Source organism: Cucurbita moschata, unplaced genomic scaffold (assembly GCF_002738365.1).
Source record: "Cucurbita moschata cultivar Rifu unplaced genomic scaffold, Cmos_1.0 Cmo_Scf00037, whole genome shotgun sequence".
Taxonomy (NCBI): Eukaryota; Viridiplantae; Streptophyta; class Magnoliopsida; order Cucurbitales; family Cucurbitaceae; genus Cucurbita; species Cucurbita moschata.
In genome coordinates, this window is record NW_019268553.1 from 720,909 (window position 1) to 739,396 (window position 18,488).

The window sequence follows — 18,488 nt, forward strand, 5'->3', positions numbered from 1 at the left end:
TATTTTAAACTCAAAAAATGTTTCATTTTTCTATTTTTTTTCGATCTATTTATTATCAGACTAACGTAAACTTTTTTATTTATAAATGTCATATCGTTTTTGTGGATTAGCATCTCGAAGTTCTTTGATAAACATAAAGAACCATGGTCAGCTCGTTGATAGAACCAGGATTAGCTCAATTGATGGTCCACAAATAAGGTAAGTATATCCATTATCGACCAACTCTAGAACAAAAAGACCTAACGAAATAATCTCCTATCTCGGATTGGATATGCTAACAGAGCAAAAATCAAAGTGGGTCGGGAAGAAAAACACTCGTAATCCAAGCTCATCTCCACCATGTAGGAACTACGAGATCACCTAATAAAATATTCATGTATTTTTTTTAAATAAACTTCAAACTTTAACTATTAAAATGAAAATTTTATTTATTTATTTTATTTTTATTCATTCAATACTTTGGAGACCTTTTCCATTCCTCTTTCATAATAACCATATAATAACTTCTATGTAGTTTATATCAGGGAAAGCAAAGTATCGATAATTTACATAATTGCCCTCGACCTTGAGTTATGCATTTATCTAAAACCTGCCATTATCAGCGGCAGCCATGACTTTCTGCACCGGCCGCCATGGATGAAGCCACCTCCATTCTCAAGCTCTTCACTTTCTCTTTCAACCCAGATGCCTCCAAAGCTTCAACGATCTTATCCTTTATCTCAGCCTCCACCTTCTCAACCTCTTCCAGATTCAACCCATCCGCCATTTTCGCTTTCAGTTCCTCAATCTTCCCCTGAAGCCCCTCCATTTCTATGGCCCTCTCAATCTCCCCATTGATCTCCTCTTTCAAACGCTGCACCTTCTCTCTCGCCTCCGCCGGTGGGGCGGCGGCAGTCCTTTTCGCCACTCCGATGACTTCTAAATTTGCTGACTTTAAGATATGGTAAAGCTCTGCCTTGATTCTTTCGAGCTTCTCTGTCAGGTCTCTGTCCATTGTGGCCCCATTAGAGATGGCATTGTCCCAAGAATCCTTTAATTGTTTCAGTTTTGCTTTTGTCTCAGATGGGATTTTGTTGTTGATCTCTGATTTAAGTTCCTCGCTTTTCTTCTTTTGATCCATGAGTTTGTTTACCATGTCTAGCTTTTCAAGCTTCTGTTTCAAACCCATATAGGAACCAGGCTTTGATAGGTTCTGCTTGAATTCTTGCATGATTTTATCTGCTTTTTCCTTCAGGTTTCCGCTGAGTGGTTGATTAGGCGACCCCTTTGGCGCTTTAGAGAGTTCTAGCTTGAGTGATTCAAGCTTCTCTTGCAGGCCCATGGAGATGAATGCATTGGTTAACTCTTTGTCAGCATCTTGCTTGAGTTTCTCCATTTCTAAATGTATGTCACCAGCCTTTGGTATGCTGGTTTGAGATGGCTTCATTTTGCGTTTTCTCTGTGGATCAATGGGAACACCTTCTTGAAAACTGCCGATATGTCGGTATTTGAGCATTCTGTGGTGAAGCAGCTCTTCTGTACTCATGCTTGACAACTCCTGAGCAAAGTCAATTTTAACTTTTATTAGGCGAAGATGTTGTTACAAATGAAAATCTCGTGAAGATGTTAGGAACTACTCTTCACAATAGCATGATATTATCAGACTTTCCTAAATTAACTAACATAGGACTCCCTTCCAACAATCCTCCAGATAGCCAGCACATCTCCAATAATCTCAATTGCTTCCATTTCTAAAAGAATGGGAAGAAAACTTCTAATTGACACGCAAGACAATCGCTTGATCCAAGAACTTCAAACCTTCGCAAGGAATTACTCAAAACCATCATGAACCAGCTTAGAGGTTAAAGGGTAGGCTGATCACAAAGGGACTTTGGGGTTATGGGTTCGAACTTCATGTTTGCCAACTATTGCTAATATTTTACAAGAGCTTTCCTACCATTAAATGTGAAAAGCAAGGGGAACACAGATTGTCCCAAGATACTAGTCCAGGAGTCCATTAGATAGCAAATACTCAGGGACATGATAATTAGTATTAATGGGTCCAAAATCATTGATCATTGTGGGTATTAGAATAAGAGCATTGTTCAAAACAATGGGTACATTAGATTAGGAAAGATCCAGTATGAAGTTTACAATTTCTGCAGTTCTAAATGTGAAGATGAGAAGGATACCTGCCTTCATTGCCTGGATTATTGCAGACTTAATTTGTTGGGAGGTCCATACAGGATCAGCATGTGCACCACCTAGAGGCTCCTGTGAGGAGTAATTATTAACATGACATAAGCAAAGTCCAGTAGAAGCCATAGCATCAGCTGAACTGATAATAAAAATGTAGGGTAAATTAATAGTTCTTGTGTCATCTCGTCGTTTTATTAATTAGTGTATCAATAATATAGTATATGCTATTTCTTCTTGAAGCTTCATCTCTCCCAGGCACAAACATTGAGTTGAAACAATTAGTCAAGCCAAGATAAGTGGTTGAATGAAACAAATATCAATAGACTGATGGATGAGATAGCAAGGTAAGCCACCCTAGATAGATGAGATGAAGTATAAGATAACCAGTCCATCAGATAAGATGATGAGAAATCCTTAGACTAAGGGCTTGAAATGTGCCACTTCGCCTTCTTTCATTTATGATCTATTGTCTAATCGCAAACACAGCACAAACATTGTTTTACTCGTTTCATAAGGAGGACAAAAGAAAAGGAACAGAGAAATAAGCAATAGCAGACAAGAAACCTCGTGGGGTCAAACCAAAGAGCAAGTTCCAATTGGGCAACAAAGTTCTTTTTCTTTTTTTTTTTTCTCTTCTTGTTCAGTCATAATCTAGAAAGGAAATGATGCCAGGCAAGAAAATGGTGCGGCTTTAACAATGCTAAAAATACTTACAGAGAAAATACTTACAGGGATGATGCCATCAGCAATTTTGAGCCTATAATGTTCTTGAGCTGTGATTCTCAATTTCTCTGTAGCCTACGGGAGTAAGAAACTTTGAGTTAGACAAGCTGGCTAGTCTTGTTTTCAAATGCGTCCCAATCACCAAATCAATCAAATACCTTGGGGGCTGCTTGGGAGGATTTCCACAATATTGCAGCACAGGCTTCAGGACTGATAAGAAAGACAGGTACAAGAAACAAGTTTATTGTATGAGCTACAAATATTACATAACAAGAGAAAATCTTGTTCTGTTATGTTAAGTGTTTACTTCCTTATTGACAAGGATCAAAAGTGCTGGAAGTTCGCTTGAATGCAGGGATAAATGCAGACGTGAGACCTCAAACATCATTTACATGTAAATCGAGTATCATAACTACACACCTGAAAGTCGGCTTATAAAATTTTATCAAGCAGTTCTTCAACGAGTGTCTTGAGCAACTATAAGTTCGAGGATGGATTTTTTGTTTTTTTTTGTTTTTTTTTTTAGTATAAGAAATAAAGTTGTCGTACCTTGCAACATATAAAACAGAATTCTCCATCATGAAAATTTTATTTGAACAAGAAATGGCAAGAGCACCTCCTGAACCACCTTCACCAGTTATCACTGATACAGAGGGGACCTTTAGTGCAAGCATGGTTTTTATGTTCTGGGCTATTGCATCACCCTGCAAATATTAGATAATTGTTGAGCCAATACCATATTATCAAATCAACACCAAAGTTCAATTTCCATGCTGAAATGAAAAGAGTCACCCACTTGTCCAAGTTCCTCAGATTTTGGATCAGCAAATGCCCCAGGAGTGTCAACAAAAGTAAGAACAGGCAAACCATGATGATCCGCATATTTCAGCATTCGCAAAGCCTTCCGGTAGCTGTTTTTCTAGACAGGTTTTGGTTAGCATACCCAATATTTACCAAACAAAAAGAAAAATTGCTCATATTGACTCGAGAGCCTTTCCAGTGAACATTTTCACCTCACCAGTATTTCGGTTTCAAACAACATAAAGTACCGGAGGGTATCTCCAAACTCTTGCTATCAAGGTCACTCTCTCTGATTGCGAAAGACTAGTCAAAATATTTCATTTTGTACTCATTCTAACCCTCCTAATTGATGGTTTGATTATGGAGTCTTTAAGCTTACCCATGAGAGGTTGACATTGCAAAGTTCCGAGAAATGTTCTCCTTGGTATTCCTACCTTTCTGATTCCCTATAAACATGTAGCTTTTACCTTCAATGCTCCCAATGCCAGTAACAATTGCTGGATCATCATACCCAGCACGATCTCCATGGAGTTCTACCCACTGATCGAAACAAAAAGATAAAAAGTTAACATTAATTGCTATAAATAAGATGTAAAAAGTCTAGTGAGGAACCTTGTCTGTTATGTTTAATATATGATCAAGAACTGTCGGTCTATTGGGATGTCGTGCAATTGATAATCGCTGAATTGGTGTCAAATGTGTGTACAAATCTTTAAGAACCTGGACTTGGAACAGAGAGCAGAAAAAACACTTAATACAGAAAGAATACGACATCAGGATAAGCAGACAAACGAAATAATACAGGGAAATACAACTAAACATACCATCTGATACTTGTTCTTGAGGATACCAATTTGATCGCTGAAATCCAAACCGGTTTCATCAGCCAAATTACGGATCTGAAAGAGAGAGAGAGTTAAATACAAAATATATTATGAGAAGCTTCTATGTTATGGTTTATGCTCGACTGATATCTCATGTCCAAAGCTTGAAATAATGCCCTACCCAGAGATTTCCATTTCATATATGAGTGATTTATGAACCACACAAGGCTTTTCAAAGCATAACATTAAGAAAAAGGAAAAGAAGGTGATTTAGCATAGTATTCTGCCAAGCTTTAAATAAGCTCCTTCAATGAGACAAAACATTGCTGAAAAATATTAAATTCATGAAAATAATGTTCAGAAGATTTCCTGAAATTTTTTCAAACTCATAGAAGGTAATTTACCTCAATAATCTTCTTCTCTAAATCAACCAGAGTCTTCTCAAATGGAAGTGTGATGGGTTTTGGTTTCTCTATCAGAGGTTTGAAGTTAGACAAATGAGTCAAATGACCACTTTTAATGTTTGGATCCATATCATCCGGCCAAGGATAATCGTGCTTCCTCCACTTTTTAACCTTTGCAGTGACACAAAATCTGTTCCTGCTCTTAATCCGGGGAAATTTTGGATCATCCAACCAAAATCCATACCCTCTTCTATAAGAACTTCTAAGGAGTTTGCCAGCCAAAAAACCTTCAACAAAATACAAACTAGAAAATTCCAAGCAGCAATGTTTATTTCCAACGCTTCCGGATGCAAACGATAGGGTTGTCATCATCATGAATAGTCAATATACTACTTCAAGTACATCCAAGAGTCCACTAGATATATTCCTGCTCTTGTGGCTGATTTCAGCAGAATAACAGGGCAAATACCACTAAAAGGCATTGTTCAATATGTCCTGTCCCAAGAACCAAAGGTAACACGATTTCACTAAAATGAGACAACAAATAATGGCATGCCATTGAGAGAGGCAACCCAAGAAGTGAATCTTGATAATGATAAGCGCCTACAATGATATCAGATAATGTAGCTTTGCAAAGAAATACAAGGAAATATCCTTCTCCATTGCCTGGTTGTCTGGAAATTTAAATCCAATTTGGTAGTCCATGGATAAACATTGAGAATACCAAAAATCAAAAAATTTAAACATGTACTTCAACTAACTAACATAACTCTTTTAGTTGAGTGATAGTTTAATGCGACAGTATTGTTGTTTACTGATCGTCATTTAATCGATCTATGATTAAATACACCATAATCACTCATTTCTTTGATTTCATGCGAGCTCTGTAGCGTTGAAATTCGAAACTATGAACGCAATTCTGCAATTCTAAATTACAATGAGGCAAGAAACTCTTAGCAAATACAAACATAGTTTTCTCTAACAAAATTTGTGTAATTATCCAGTCCAAGTAGAGAGAACAAAAAATATATATATATTAATAAACAGACAAAAGTATCAATATCTCGAAACTCACGATTACTCAAGAACAGCCACATTGCTTAGTTTCGATAGTCTGCTGAATAAAAGAAAATAAGGAAAATTAGCTGAGATTTTCTCAGCAACCAAACAGAAATTCAACGTGATGAAGAATACCTCAGATGGGCGCATTTGGATTTTGCTCAAGAATCTGCAGGAAAAAAGGGAGGGAAACGAATGGGATTTGTGAGACTGAAACTGGCAGTGGAAATGCTTTCTTTGCTTTCAGTTATAGGCGAAGCTGCAATAAACGCCATGGGGGAAATGAGCGCGTGGTGTCAAGGGAATCGGGTACGTGGCGAAAGATTATTCGTCCGTGTGATACACGCGCTCCCAATAAGTGTTTGGTCACCACAATTGTTGAAGATGGACGGGTCATCGCAAACGTGGATATCTTTCCCCGAACATGGGGTCCACCTAGATTTATAATTCTCATTCCTCTTGTGGGGCTGTTGTGCAATTTTACGAGACTTATGGGGTCATTTTGGAATTATGATGAGCTCGGTGGTTTATGGGGGAAATTTTATTTAATAAGTGTAATTTTATATTTAATATATCAAAAAAGAATATATATAACTTTTTCTTTTAATTTAATAAACGTATTAGACGTGAAATACAATTAATTCAATAACTAACGTAACAGTCTATTGGCATGCTACGTCCTCTTCCTCTCCCACTGATGTGAGGTTTCACAATTCATTCCCTTGGAAATCCAGCGTCTTTACTGGCACACCGCCTCGTGTTTAGTTCTGATATAATTTGTAGTAGCTCAAGTTCACCGCAAACCAATATTATCTACTTTGGCTTGTTATGTATCGTTATCAGCCTCACAACTTTAAAACGTGTCTATTAGGGAGATGTTTCCACACCCTTATAAAAAAATTATGTTCTTTTCTCCAACTGTTGTGGGATTTCACAACTAATATGTACGGTGATCAAGTTTATTTTGTGCTTATTAAAATTAAAGAGTTTATGAATATCTTTTCATTATTATAGGTTAATTAGGGACAAATTAACTACTAATTAGTAATTAGTAATTAATAATCAGTCATTAGTAATTGTCTCATCAATTATCTCAATAATACAGCAACATTATTTGTGCTAAATTAGCCAACGGTAGTAATTTTCTCATTTACTCACCATTTACGTCGTCTTGATAAATATATGATTTTTTTTTTGTTTTAAAAAAAATTATATTTAATTGATAGCTAACATATTTCGAATTTTCAGTTTTTGAAAATTAACTTACAAATACCATTTTTACCCATCATATTAAATTTTTATTTACCCAAAAAAAATTGATAACCAAAAGCCCAAAAAAACTTCAAATAAATAAATAAATAAATAAAAACTGAATAATTGTGTATTTTTATTATTAATTTAAAACGACTTAAAAACATTTATAGCTGAATGATTGATTAGGGACAAACTAATTAATAATTACTAATTATTTAAAGCATTATTAAGACAAACCAAAAATAAATAATTACCCATTTACTTACAATTAAGTAACCAAAGGCTGATTTTCTTTAATGAGTAATGACTATTTAATTAGCCATAATGAAGTATATAAATATCAATAACATCAATAAATAAATAAATAGATCTAGGCATAGTTTAATAAAAAATAATTTTATTTAGTTTACTAATAAAAAAAATAGGTAAAAATAAATAAATAAATGGAAAACAAAAGAGTTATCTAAATTTTATTTTTTATTTTAAATTTTTTTCATTCAAACAGAAAGAATCCCCCAGAAATGGCTCAAAATAGCATTAAACCAGAGATGCAGAGAGCCAAGGCTATGATTCTCACTTGAAAGTTAGAACCGAGGATGTCCAAGTTTCCACAATTTAACCACTTTTACAATTGATTCAATAGACATACATTACACTTTTAGGACTTTCATCAAGTTAAATCGATACACGAACTCGGTCGATTCTTTTTTCCGCTATTGTTAGAATAAACATGAACTTTTTCTCGGGGTTTTCTTCACAAACACATCGGTGAAAAACATCGAGAACAACAAGTCTATCGAGTACACTAATCTATCTCAAGCAAGGTTGATAATGTCCTCTAAGTTCAAACTATCTCAAGCAAATTGGAGTCCATGATGCATGCTACAAATTTCAGGGTTCTTGTATTGATACCTCATGTGGTGATCATGTTGAACTGGAACCTGGAAAGCTGCTGCGGGATCGTCGATATAACAGGTCCGTATCTCTGCAATCAAGTGCGAAAACCGAAAACTAATATTTAGCTTAAAAATGGCATGATAGTTTGAGACTAATGGGATTTACAGGTACTATCAGTATCATCCTCATCCAGCATCAAGAAAATCAATTACTAATTGCTTATAATTCAGCAGGTTTTCGACATTGCCCAACAAGCTAAACAATTATTTAATATGCACGAAACTCGTTTATACGAAGAAAAATGCAACTTACCTGCACGTTGTCGTAGAGCTCAAACAAAGGAACTGCAAGCAGCTTCAAATTTTTAGGAACTGCGAAGTACTCTCTTTCAGACAAGTGAACAATGAAGAGCTTTTTGCATTCCTGGATCATCCAAAACCCTGATTAGGATTTTCACTTTTTTCATATGGAATAAAAAAAAAGGATTCGATAAGTCAAGAATTAAGAAAAGAAAAAGGCTGAAAAGGATTTCTACTCCCTTCATAATGCTAATCGGAGTAAAATGGAAATTGTGAGATCCCACATTGGTTAGAGAGGGGAACGAAGTATATCTTATAAGAGTGTGGAAACCTCTCCTAAGTAGACGCATTTTAAAACCGTGAGGTTGATGGCGATACGTAACGGCCCAAAGCGGACAATATCTACTAGTAGTGGGTCTGACTGTTACAAATGGTATCAGAGCCAGAAACTGGACGTTGTGTCAACGAGGACGCTGGCCCTCCAAGGGGGTAGATTGTGAGATCTCATATTGATTGGAGAGGGAAACAACATTTCTTATAAGTGTGTGGAAACCTCTCTTTTAAAACTATGAGGCTGATGGCGATATGTAACGGCCGGACAAATATCTACCAGACGTTTCCCCAACCCAAAAAGAGGGAGGATAAAGAGGCTATCAGATCAGCTTGAATAATTAATGATGTGAAGTTTCTACAATCCACCACAAAGAAAGCCGAACAAAGCGCAAAGCAAATTCCAATTCAAAGTCAAAGTCAAAGTATTAAATTTCCATACAAATGTCGACATTTGCACGTCCACAAGTTCAAATGAAATTAACAAAAATGCAGCAAAACATCACTATGAATACTATGTATATAAGATAAACAATGAGCCTTTTATCTTCTTTTAAAAAATAAAATGTTATTTATTAATGCACTTTTTTTTTAATTTTTTTTTTGTTATAATTTTTTCCAGAAATATCAATCAAATATCGACATTTGATCGATATTTCAATCAACATTTTCATAAAATGAAACGTCAAAATTTTCATTGATATCAACATTTTAAACCTTGGTCAAAGCTACCACAAACAAATGTCATCAAGCACTATAGGGGGTGGGGGTGGGAGGGTTTGAGAGAGGCTTATATACCTTGGCTTTAGTAATATGAGGGGGGCAGTAAGGATACATAACAGTTTCAAAGTTTGGTCTCCACCAAGTAGCCACACATTCACCAATCTGCAGGAAATTTGCAATGAAGAATGTAATTCCTAGTAGGAACATATATAACTTCAGAAAATAGATTTGCACGCGAAAATAGAAGAAATGATCCAAACCTGCCAATCAGGCTGGAGAGCGGGTGAATTTGCACCCAGTTTGCTCGTCAGCTTCCTCTTTAAACCTTCAATTTCTGCAGATGTTAAAACAAACGTGAGAGAGATTTTACTCAATGGAGGGGGGGGCTTGAATTGTATATAAAATCTTGCCATTTTCTCCTGGCTTCAACCGGCCACCAGGGAGCTTGCAAAAGGTATTGCCTATTTGCAGAAGTAGAATATGGGGATGGTTATGTTCTTGCACCTGTGGAATTGAAAGGGGAAAAAAAATGAAAAGATAAAATTACACCAATACATGACTCTCTAGAATATCAGTCACTAAATTGCAGAAACTAAAGAGAGACTTGGTGAATTTTAAAAACATTCAGTGCCCAACTCACGAAGGCATGAAACTGGAATTCTTTGGTCTAATTGTAAAATCTCACATCAATTGGAGAAGGGAACAAAGCATTCCTTATAGGAATGTAGAAACCTCTCCCTAGTGAACATGTTTTAAAATCTTATGGGAAAGCCCGGACGGGAAAAGCAAAGAGGACAATATATGCTAGCGGTAGGCTCGAACTGTTACAAATGGTATCAAAGTCAGACACCGGGAGGTGTGCCAGCGAGGACGTTGGGCCCCCAATGGGGTGGATTGTGAGATCCCACGTCGGTTGGAAAGGGGAACGAATCATTCCTTATAAGGGTGCAGAAACCTCTCCCTAGTGGATGCGTTTTAAAACCTTGAGGGGGAGCCCAAAAGGGAAAGCCCATAGAGGACAATATCTTCTAGCGGTGGGCTTGGACGGTTACACTAATTCTATCAAAGCTGCAGTGGAAATTATAGGTGGCGAGAAACTACAAAGTCTTCAAAAACAAATCCTGGGCTCCTCTTGGTGACCCTAAAAACGTTCTGTTGTAATCATAGTGTGCCTTGAATAATTGAGGTCCCATTCTGTAAACCCCTTAAGCCGTGGATTGGATTGCTTATCCTCCTGTTTTTGGACTCCTTTAGATTCATCAACACGTTCTTTTTTCTTATCAAATTTTGAAAGGTTAGGCTGCCCCTGTATTTCAGCATCCAACAGATTTCTCTTTAAATCAAGCTTCTTGAGACCTCGTATCTCAACCAATATTGGTTATTGATGTTTTTCCCATTTTTTTTTGGAAGATAAAGTCTAGGGAAGAGGGAGGCCAATGGCCACTCTCCTTTTTGCGGCTAAAATTCTTCCAAGATTTAATTGGATTCCCTTCCAATTTTCAACAGAATGTAATTATTAGTTTCCTAAATGAACTTGGAGATATAAGTCTAAGGACATACAGCAGTATTATTACCTCCCCTTGTTGTAATTCACCTCCCTGATTGAGCTCAGATTTCTGGCTCATAAAAGAATCGAAGTCCTAGTCATTTTTCATCCCTGCCAACAAGGGCCTCATGCCCGACTGAGATAACAGCAAACGATCCACATTCTTCAACATCACTCAGATTTTTCAACGTTAGTGTTACAATAGGCACAAAAACATAAGTACCATTGACATATTACAATTGATTAATCTTGATGCCGTTTTTTATTATGCAGCGTTAGAGATGTCGTTCTAGATCCGATCTATCTGTTTCATCCAAGACCTTTCTTATTAAGTTCTGATGTAAGAAAATGCCAGTCAACATACTGTGCGCCTTCTTGAGATCCACCTTAAGAACCAAGCCCTTTTTTCTAGTTTCCATTTGTCCACCACTACATTGGCAACTAAAACAACATCCACGTTTGTCTATTCCCTGTTCAATGGTTCTGAATGATAGCCCTTGGCAGTGTTTGCTTTTGTCTATCAAGTTTCCACATACACTCGAGCTAAAAGTTTATCAATAAAGGTGGTTAGCAGATGAATTCGAATCTCCAACCTCGGTCAGCTTGGTCTTCTTAGAGTCTAGAGATGTGAAATGAAATATCTTCAGAACATCTATGTCCCGATGTGTCCTTCACAGCCTGATGCTTACCGTTTCCATACCATCGCCAGTAAAACTTCTTTTCTTTAAAAGGCTACTTAATCATTCCTTATTATTAGATCCAAGGGGATCCTAATCAAGAGCTTCAAGGAGAAAGTAAATTCCTTCAAACCTAGAATAAAGAGAAGAGATCCTCTTCGGTTCTCAAGCTGGCCCACTTAACAAAGCATGTACCCATCTATTGTCATGTCACCATCTCACTAGTAAAATGGCATTTAGACGATGACCAGGCTGGGAAGCACAATGCAATGCACTGAAATCCTACTGGTTCTTCCAAGTGCTTGCAGTTAGACTTTAATTTCCTCCACAAATTCATAAATAAGTTGTTAATGCATGGTAGGCAATTCCTAAAGCATCAACTTCAGTGAGCTCGTTTTATATTTTGCCACTGAATTTTTAGGTCAATTCTGAATCCAATTTGCGGAGGCTTAAATCCTAAAAGATTTTGGATATTTTGGAGTTGTTTTACCAAATACATAAATGTCAGTTATAGAGCTATTAAAACCTCTACTTTAGATTTGCAACCAAAAACAGATTAATTAATGTATTTGACATCAAATGTAATCAGTATTTGATATCACGGGTGGGAAGATCCCATGTTAATACATACAAATATTTCATTGGATGCTTGCTTTTGGTATAGTCTAAAAGATGATAATGATGAATGTTCAGATTTAGTGATCCCTTTCTTTCAATAAGCACAAGGATTCAACAGCACAATTTTCCCAGCTATTTGCATGCGTATATGTAAGTAATGAAGACATTTACAATTATTCACGATTCACAACTGAAGACACAAACCATGACATCCAACTACTACATTTGTATCCTAATGGTCCATTTAAACGTTAATTTTTCAAAAAAGTATTAATAACGAAGCAAGGCAATGAGTACATTAAGATGAAAATATGAGCACTGACCAGCAGAATTGCTTCAACACTTGTCCTCATGCCTTCCTTCATATAGCTGTGAACCAAACACCAGTACATGTTACTCATTCCACTCAATGCCCCTCCAAACCCGGTAAATGATAGATCAATTTTTCAGGCCAGGAAGAAACAAAGAAACAAGGTAGCAATAAGAAAGCACTAAGTTTATCTATGAACAAATGGCTTGAAAGTGCTACACCTTCTTCCACGATTTCATGTAATACTATCCACATCAAATATAAAATGACCAAGAATCCACCATAAGAAACAGCCAAATTTCCTAACTTTCAAGACCAACACAAAACTAAGGCGGTGAAAAAAAAAAATCTAGGGTTTAAGGAATCGAGTAAATTTGCAGTACTTGACTTTCATGCGAGCAAGACGATCGGCGACGGAGGTGTCCTTCTCGAGCTTTGGCTCTTTGGTACCGAAAGTGTAGCTGGAAAGTGGATAGGTGTTCACCACCGGCGACGTCACCATGGCTGTGTTCACTCTGCAGCTGCCGGGCAAAGGCGGGAAGAAGTGGAAAAAACCTGCGATCGGCCCTTGCCAGCGGGCTAATTGGTTTTAATGTCTTTTACGTGGAAGTTTTGATTGAATATCCCTCTAAATAATTTGTCAAAATAACCCCAAATTTGTAAAAATGGCCTTTAAGTGTTTCATATAATAACCCAATCATCCCCACACCAAACTCAGGCACGGTTAGGTTAGCTTTTTCCTCAAGATTTGGGTTCGATTAAATTTTTTAAAACAAGAATTTCGAGTTAGGTCGACATTTTTTTTTGGACAACTATCAACCTAAGGTTACAACCCAATCCTATTTTTAAAGATTGTCACGAATATTAAGAAGAATTGACGTTTATAACCGATGTTAGTGCTGCATTATAACTTGTGAGTGTTCGATATTTGAGCTCTATAAAAATTTAGTTATTAATGTAATATGTACGATAAATAAATATACATTTTTAAATAATTAAAAAAATTGACTTGATTAACTCGGAGTAACTTCCACGTAACTTTACATCTTTTAACCGTCTATGATTATCATACCGAACTTTGGATTAGTATTTGGACCGTCAATTAAACTTTTAACTCGATCGGAGCCACATTTTATTTACTTCATTTAAATTTAAATTATTTATATTTTTTAGTTTATATTAACCAATATTTAGTTCATGAATTTATATCATAAAGTCAATTTATAATGTCAAAATTACCACAAAATGGAGGGCATTTTCGGAAAGAAGAAGGCTATTTTAACAAAATTTACCGACCTGATTTTAAAGAGTGATATTTAGACAAAATTATCATGATCCATGTTACTGAAGTTAGGACCGGGTCAATTTCTCATTTGCGGCAAATCATTCTTCCCGCAAGCTCTGAGCGGGAAGCGGCTGATTGTTATTCTACCCTCTGCTCTTTGTTTACTATCTTGTTCGGTTTATTTCAAGGTAGGTACCATCTTTTACCTTGTTGCCGCGTTTATTGTTGTTTATGCGGGCATGTGTTTTGGTGTATGATTTTGATTTTTGAACCACGCACCGTTAGCTCATTAGCTTCACAATCTTAATTTCGGTTCGAAAGTTGATCATGGCGCTGTGTTCTGGTTGAGTAGGTGGAAGAAACTTGCAGAATGAGTGAGGGTCTGTAACTTAAAGATTTTGCAGAAGGCCTTCTTATCTCGTTTGGTTGATTTGTTAGGCTTTTCATCTGTAGGTTTTTACTTCTTTGTTTGTTCCTGTGCTACTTTTGTGTTTGATGAATTCTGGTTGTAGAAAATACTATTTCTGAATTAGATTGGCGGAGAATTAGATCCTTGGAAGCTGATTGGTTTAATTGACACCATGTGAGTAAGCTGCTTCTAAGGCTTTTCCTTACTACGAACAATGTGATTGCTGAAAACTTCCGGGAAATGGAAGAGGAATCTGGTTTTAAAGTTTAGGAGAAATCTGAATAAAGTAAAATAAGAAAGGACGAGGCGTCCAGATTGTTGTTTATGCTGGGAAACTGTTATTTAATCTAAGAGAATGACAACACGGCGTGCCTGCTTGCATAATCTTCTATTGAACTAAGAACAACCCAAGTCACTGTCAAGGGATTCGATATTTTGTGAGTAAATACAAGAAATGAACCGGGGTACTTGTCCAAACTGGTGCTGTTACCTGCAAAAGTTAGTTTTCAACTATTTTTTTCCCAGTATGGTTAAAATCCTTAGAGCGGAAATTGGTGTTTTTGTTAGGAATCACGGCTTTCCACAATGGTATGATATTGTCCACTTTGAACATAAACTTTCATGATTTTGCTTTTGGTTTCTTGAAGAGGCCTCGTACCACTGGAGATATATTCCTTACTTATAAACCCGTGATCATTCCCTAAATTAGCTAATGTGGGACTCCCTCCCAATAATCATCAACAATCCTCCCCAAGAACAAGGTACACCATAGAGCCTTCCTTGAGGCTGATGTAGCTCTCGAATAGTCTCCCCTTCATCGAGGCTAGACTCCTTTCTTTGGAGTCCTCGAACAAAGTACACCCTTTGTTCATCAACACTTGAGTCACATTTTGGACTATACCTTTGAGGCTCACAACTTCTTTGTTCGACATTTGAGGATTCTATTGACATGACTCTGATACCATGTTAGGAATAATGACTCTCCACAATGGTATGATATTGTCCACTTTGAGCATAAGCTCTCATGGTTTTTCTTTTGGTTTCCCCAAAAGGCCTCATACCAATGGAGATGTATTCCTTACTTATCCCTGAACACTCTTCTTTGATGTCTAGTATATTGGGACGTGTTTACTCCCAAATGCTTCAAGTCTGAGATATCTTTATAGAGATGTATTAGCTGCTTGCTCCTTTGTCCATTAGAGAATGTCTTTGGAATCTCCTTTGGCTTTTTTCAGATTACTTTTCTAACTCATCTCGTAATTATTTGTGATTGTCTTTGTCTTGAGCAAGACAGGAAGGGCGTGGCTAAAGCTTCTCTATCTGCCAGTTTTGCGTGTGAAGCCATTCAAATGTGCAGCGTCCTAACTCGAACGCCCTCTTGGTTTTCCACTCGAAAGCTCTTTGAGCAGAAGCTATCAGATCTCCACAAGTGCACAGACCTCAACCAAGTGAAGCAACTCCACGCTCAAATCCTCAAATCCGATCTCCACCTCGACCTCTATGTTGTTCCCAAACTCATATCTGCTTTCTCTCTTTGCCGCCAAATGCCCCTCGCCACCAACGCTTTCAATCAAGTTCAATATCCAAATGTCCATTTGTACAACACTCTGATTCGAGCCCACGCCCAGAATTCACAACCTTCACAGGCCTTTTCCACTTTCTTCACCATGCAATTTGATGGATTATACCCTGATAATTTCACTTTCCCATTTCTTCTGAAAGCTTGTACTGGGAATGGGTGGTTGCCAGTTATTGAAATGGTACACGCCCAAATTGAGAAATTTGGTTTCATGTCGAATGTAGTTGTGCCAAATTCTCTTATTGATTCATATTCCAAATGTGGGTCTGGTGGAATTTTGACAGCGAAGAAGTTGTTTGTGTCAATGGGGGATTGTAGGGATGTTGTGTCATGGAATTCAATGATCTCTGGATTTGCAAAGGGTGGTTTGTACGAAGAAGCTCGGAAGGTGTTCGATAAAATGCCTATAAGGGATAGTATTAGTTGGAACACAATGTTGGATGGGTATGTTAAAGCTGGGAAAATGGATGATGCATTTAAATTGTTTGATGCCATGCCTGAGAGGAATGTTGTCTCTTGGTCGACAATGTTGTTGGGGTACTGCAAGGTAGGGGATATGGAGATGGCACAAACGTTGTTCGATAAAATGCCCACGAGGAATTTGGTTTCTTGGACCATAGTTATCTCTGGCTTTGCTGAGAAAGGGCTAGCCAAAGTAGCCATTGGCTTGTTTGATCAAATGGAAGAGGCTGGCGTGAAGTTAGACAATGGGGCAGTAATAAGTATATTGGCTGCTAGTGCTGAGTCTGGTCTGCTTGGGCTTGGTGAGAAAATACATGCTTCCATTAAGAACCACAATTTCAAATGTACTACTGAAATCTCCAATGCTTTGGTTGATATGTATGCAAAATGTGGTAGGCTGGATATTGCGTACAATGTCTTTAATGACATACAAAACAAAGATGTTGTGTCTTGGAATGCTATGCTTCATGGACTGGCAATGCATGGGCACGGAGAGAAAGCGCTCGAGCTTTTCAAAAGAATGAAAGAGAAGGGCTTCTCCCCTGACAAAGTTACTATGATCGGAGTCTTGTGTGCTTGTTCGCATGCGGGATTGATCGACGATGGCATTCGATACTTCTCTTCAATGGAAAAGAACTACGCCCTTGTTCATGAAATCGAGCATTACGGTTGCATGGTAGACCTTTTGGGTCGCAAGGGAAGGCTTGAAGAAGCCATCAGGCTCATTCGCACCATGCCAATGGAACCAAATGTCATCATCTGGGGCACCCTTTTAGGGGCGTGTCGTATGCATAATGCTGTCGAACTTGCAAGAGAGGTTCTCGATCATTTGGTTAAGTTGGAACCATCTAATCCGGGTAATTTATCCATGTTGTCGAACATATATGCTGCAGCAGGCGATTGGGACTGTGTTGCCGATGTGAGGTTGAGAATGCGGAGTTTTGGAACTCAAAAACCATCGGGTGCTAGTTCCATCGAGGTCAATAATGAGGTTCATGAATTTACAGTGTTCGATCGATCACATCCGAAATCTGATAAAATATATCAGATGATTAACGGATTGCGCCGTGAACTTAAACAAGTTGCATGCTTTCCAAACACGTGCTAATAGAGTTTGGAGTATCTATAGAATTGTAACGACTCAGATCCACCGCTTGCAGATATTGTCCTCTATGGGTTTTCCCTTTCGGGCTTCCCCTCAAGGCTTTAAAACGCGTCTGCTAGGGGAAGGTTTCCACACCCTTATAAATGGTGGTTTGTTCTCCTCCCCAACCAATGTGTAGAAAATCACGAGCTGCATACTACTGGTGCAATGGAAAAATGAAGTTATCTTGAAATGTGACACAGTTGTGTAGTTGAAACAAGATGAAAGGTTCGAAAGGATCTTCGAAAGGATCTGGAGGAGGCACGTTCTTCGCCCCGAGTAATGTTGCTATGTCGGATATCTGAATCCTCGTACAGGATCCTTCGCACCAGAAGTTGGCCATTCCCCCATAGCAGAGCTAGAGGCAAATGGAATGACTTGAACATGTGAAGGTCGAAATATACGAAGTTAAAGGTTTCCGTTCGTACCATTCTAGATGGTGGCGTAACGTAAATTGCTCGTGGAGAATCGATCACCATGGAAAGACCATATCAGATCTCCTGAACAAAAGAGAGCTAAAATTCCTGAAGCAGACGGTTCTTCTACTGGACAATGAAGTGTCTTGCCTTCGGATTGCTTAACCTTAAATTTCTGAAGTCCTACCTTTTGCTTCTAATGTTCAAATCTTTTGAATTCCAAAATTTTGGATTAAATTTTTTTTTATTCTTATTTTTTAAAAAGAGAAATTTTTTATTATTTTTATTATTTTTATTTTTTATTTTGAGAAATTAGTTATTTTGATAGCAACTTTTAAAATTTTAAAAATAACAATAGTGTTAAATCAAAACATATACATATGCATTCATATTAGTTATTATCGAATATTTATAATTAGGTATATCATTATATTTTAATATTACACTGACGAAAAAATTGAGATTTTAAGTACACATACCCTAAGTGCTCGAGTAAGCAAGTAGTGCATTTTTCACCAAAACGATAGGGAGGAAAGGGTTTGGGACGTTT

The 18,488-nt window shown here is 37.3% G+C and overlaps 3 protein-coding genes across 4 annotated transcripts; 1 reads left to right on the plus strand and 2 right to left on the minus strand.

The window, feature by feature from the left end:
* Positions 1-452: 452 nt before the first annotated feature.
* LOC111431939 (acetyl-coenzyme A carboxylase carboxyl transferase subunit alpha, chloroplastic-like) lies at positions 453-6,208 on the minus strand. 2 transcript variants are annotated; one of them, XM_023068667.1, is made up of 11 exons: positions 6,125-6,208; positions 4,931-5,425; positions 4,527-4,601; positions 4,315-4,422; positions 4,082-4,242; positions 3,698-3,812; positions 3,451-3,605; positions 3,060-3,111; positions 2,908-2,976; positions 2,176-2,253; positions 453-1,537 (listed from the first exon to the last, which is right to left on the minus strand). In XM_023068667.1, the coding sequence occupies exons 2-11, from the start codon at positions 5,303-5,305 to the stop codon at positions 599-601; spliced, it is 2,127 nt and encodes a 708-aa protein (XP_022924435.1). In that variant the 5' UTR covers positions 5,306-5,425; positions 6,125-6,208; the 3' UTR covers positions 453-598. The 2 variants fall into 2 exon arrangements, with proteins under 2 accessions (XP_022924435.1, XP_022924436.1); XM_023068668.1 differs by lacking the exon at positions 6,125-6,208 and adding an exon at positions 6,006-6,059.
* Positions 6,209-7,796: 1,588 nt separating this feature from the next.
* On the minus strand, positions 7,797-13,243 carry LOC111432181 (pre-mRNA cleavage factor Im 25 kDa subunit 2). Its single transcript, XM_023069021.1, has 7 exons — positions 13,027-13,243; positions 12,657-12,702; positions 9,903-9,996; positions 9,753-9,826; positions 9,568-9,654; positions 8,453-8,563; positions 7,797-8,228 (listed from the first exon to the last, which is right to left on the minus strand). The coding sequence occupies exons 1-7, from the start codon at positions 13,143-13,145 to the stop codon at positions 8,157-8,159; spliced, it is 603 nt and encodes a 200-aa protein (XP_022924789.1). The 5' UTR covers positions 13,146-13,243; the 3' UTR covers positions 7,797-8,156.
* Positions 13,244-14,055: 812 nt separating this feature from the next.
* LOC111432211 (pentatricopeptide repeat-containing protein At3g29230) lies at positions 14,056-18,218 on the plus strand. The gene is made up of 2 exons (XM_023069079.1): positions 14,056-14,116; positions 15,632-18,218. Exon 2 carries the CDS (start codon positions 15,687-15,689, stop codon positions 17,484-17,486), a length of 1,800 nt encoding a protein of 599 aa, XP_022924847.1. The 5' UTR covers positions 14,056-14,116; positions 15,632-15,686; the 3' UTR covers positions 17,487-18,218.
* Positions 18,219-18,488: the final 270 nt, after the last annotated feature.

Bases quoted from the DNA above. Each gene is read 5' to 3' on its own strand.
- LOC111432181 (XM_023069021.1), bottom strand. From the start codon at position 13,145: ATGGTGACGTCGCCGGTGGTGAACACCTATCCACTTTCCAGCTACACT. The intron at 9,997-12,656 runs GTCAGTGCTCAT...TCAATTCCACAG, and splicing joins GTGTTGAAGCAATTCTGCTG to GTGCAAGAACATAACCATCC. The intron at 8,229-8,452 runs GTAAGTTGCATT...ACTTGATTGCAG, and splicing joins AGCTCTACGACAACGTGCAG to AGATACGGACCTGTTATATC.
- LOC111432211 (XM_023069079.1), top strand. From the start codon at position 15,687: ATGTGCAGCGTCCTAACTCGAACGCCCTCTTGGTTTTCCACTCGAAAG.
- LOC111431939 (XM_023068667.1), bottom strand. From the start codon at position 5,305: ATGATGATGACAACCCTATCGTTTGCATCCGGAAGCGTTGGAAATAAA. The intron at 3,606-3,697 runs GTGGGTGACTCT...TAATATTTGCAG, and splicing joins AATCTGAGGAACTTGGACAA to GGTGATGCAATAGCCCAGAA. The intron at 1,538-2,175 runs GCAGGTATCCTT...GACTTTGCTCAG, and splicing joins CAATAATCCAGGCAATGAAG to GAGTTGTCAAGCATGAGTAC.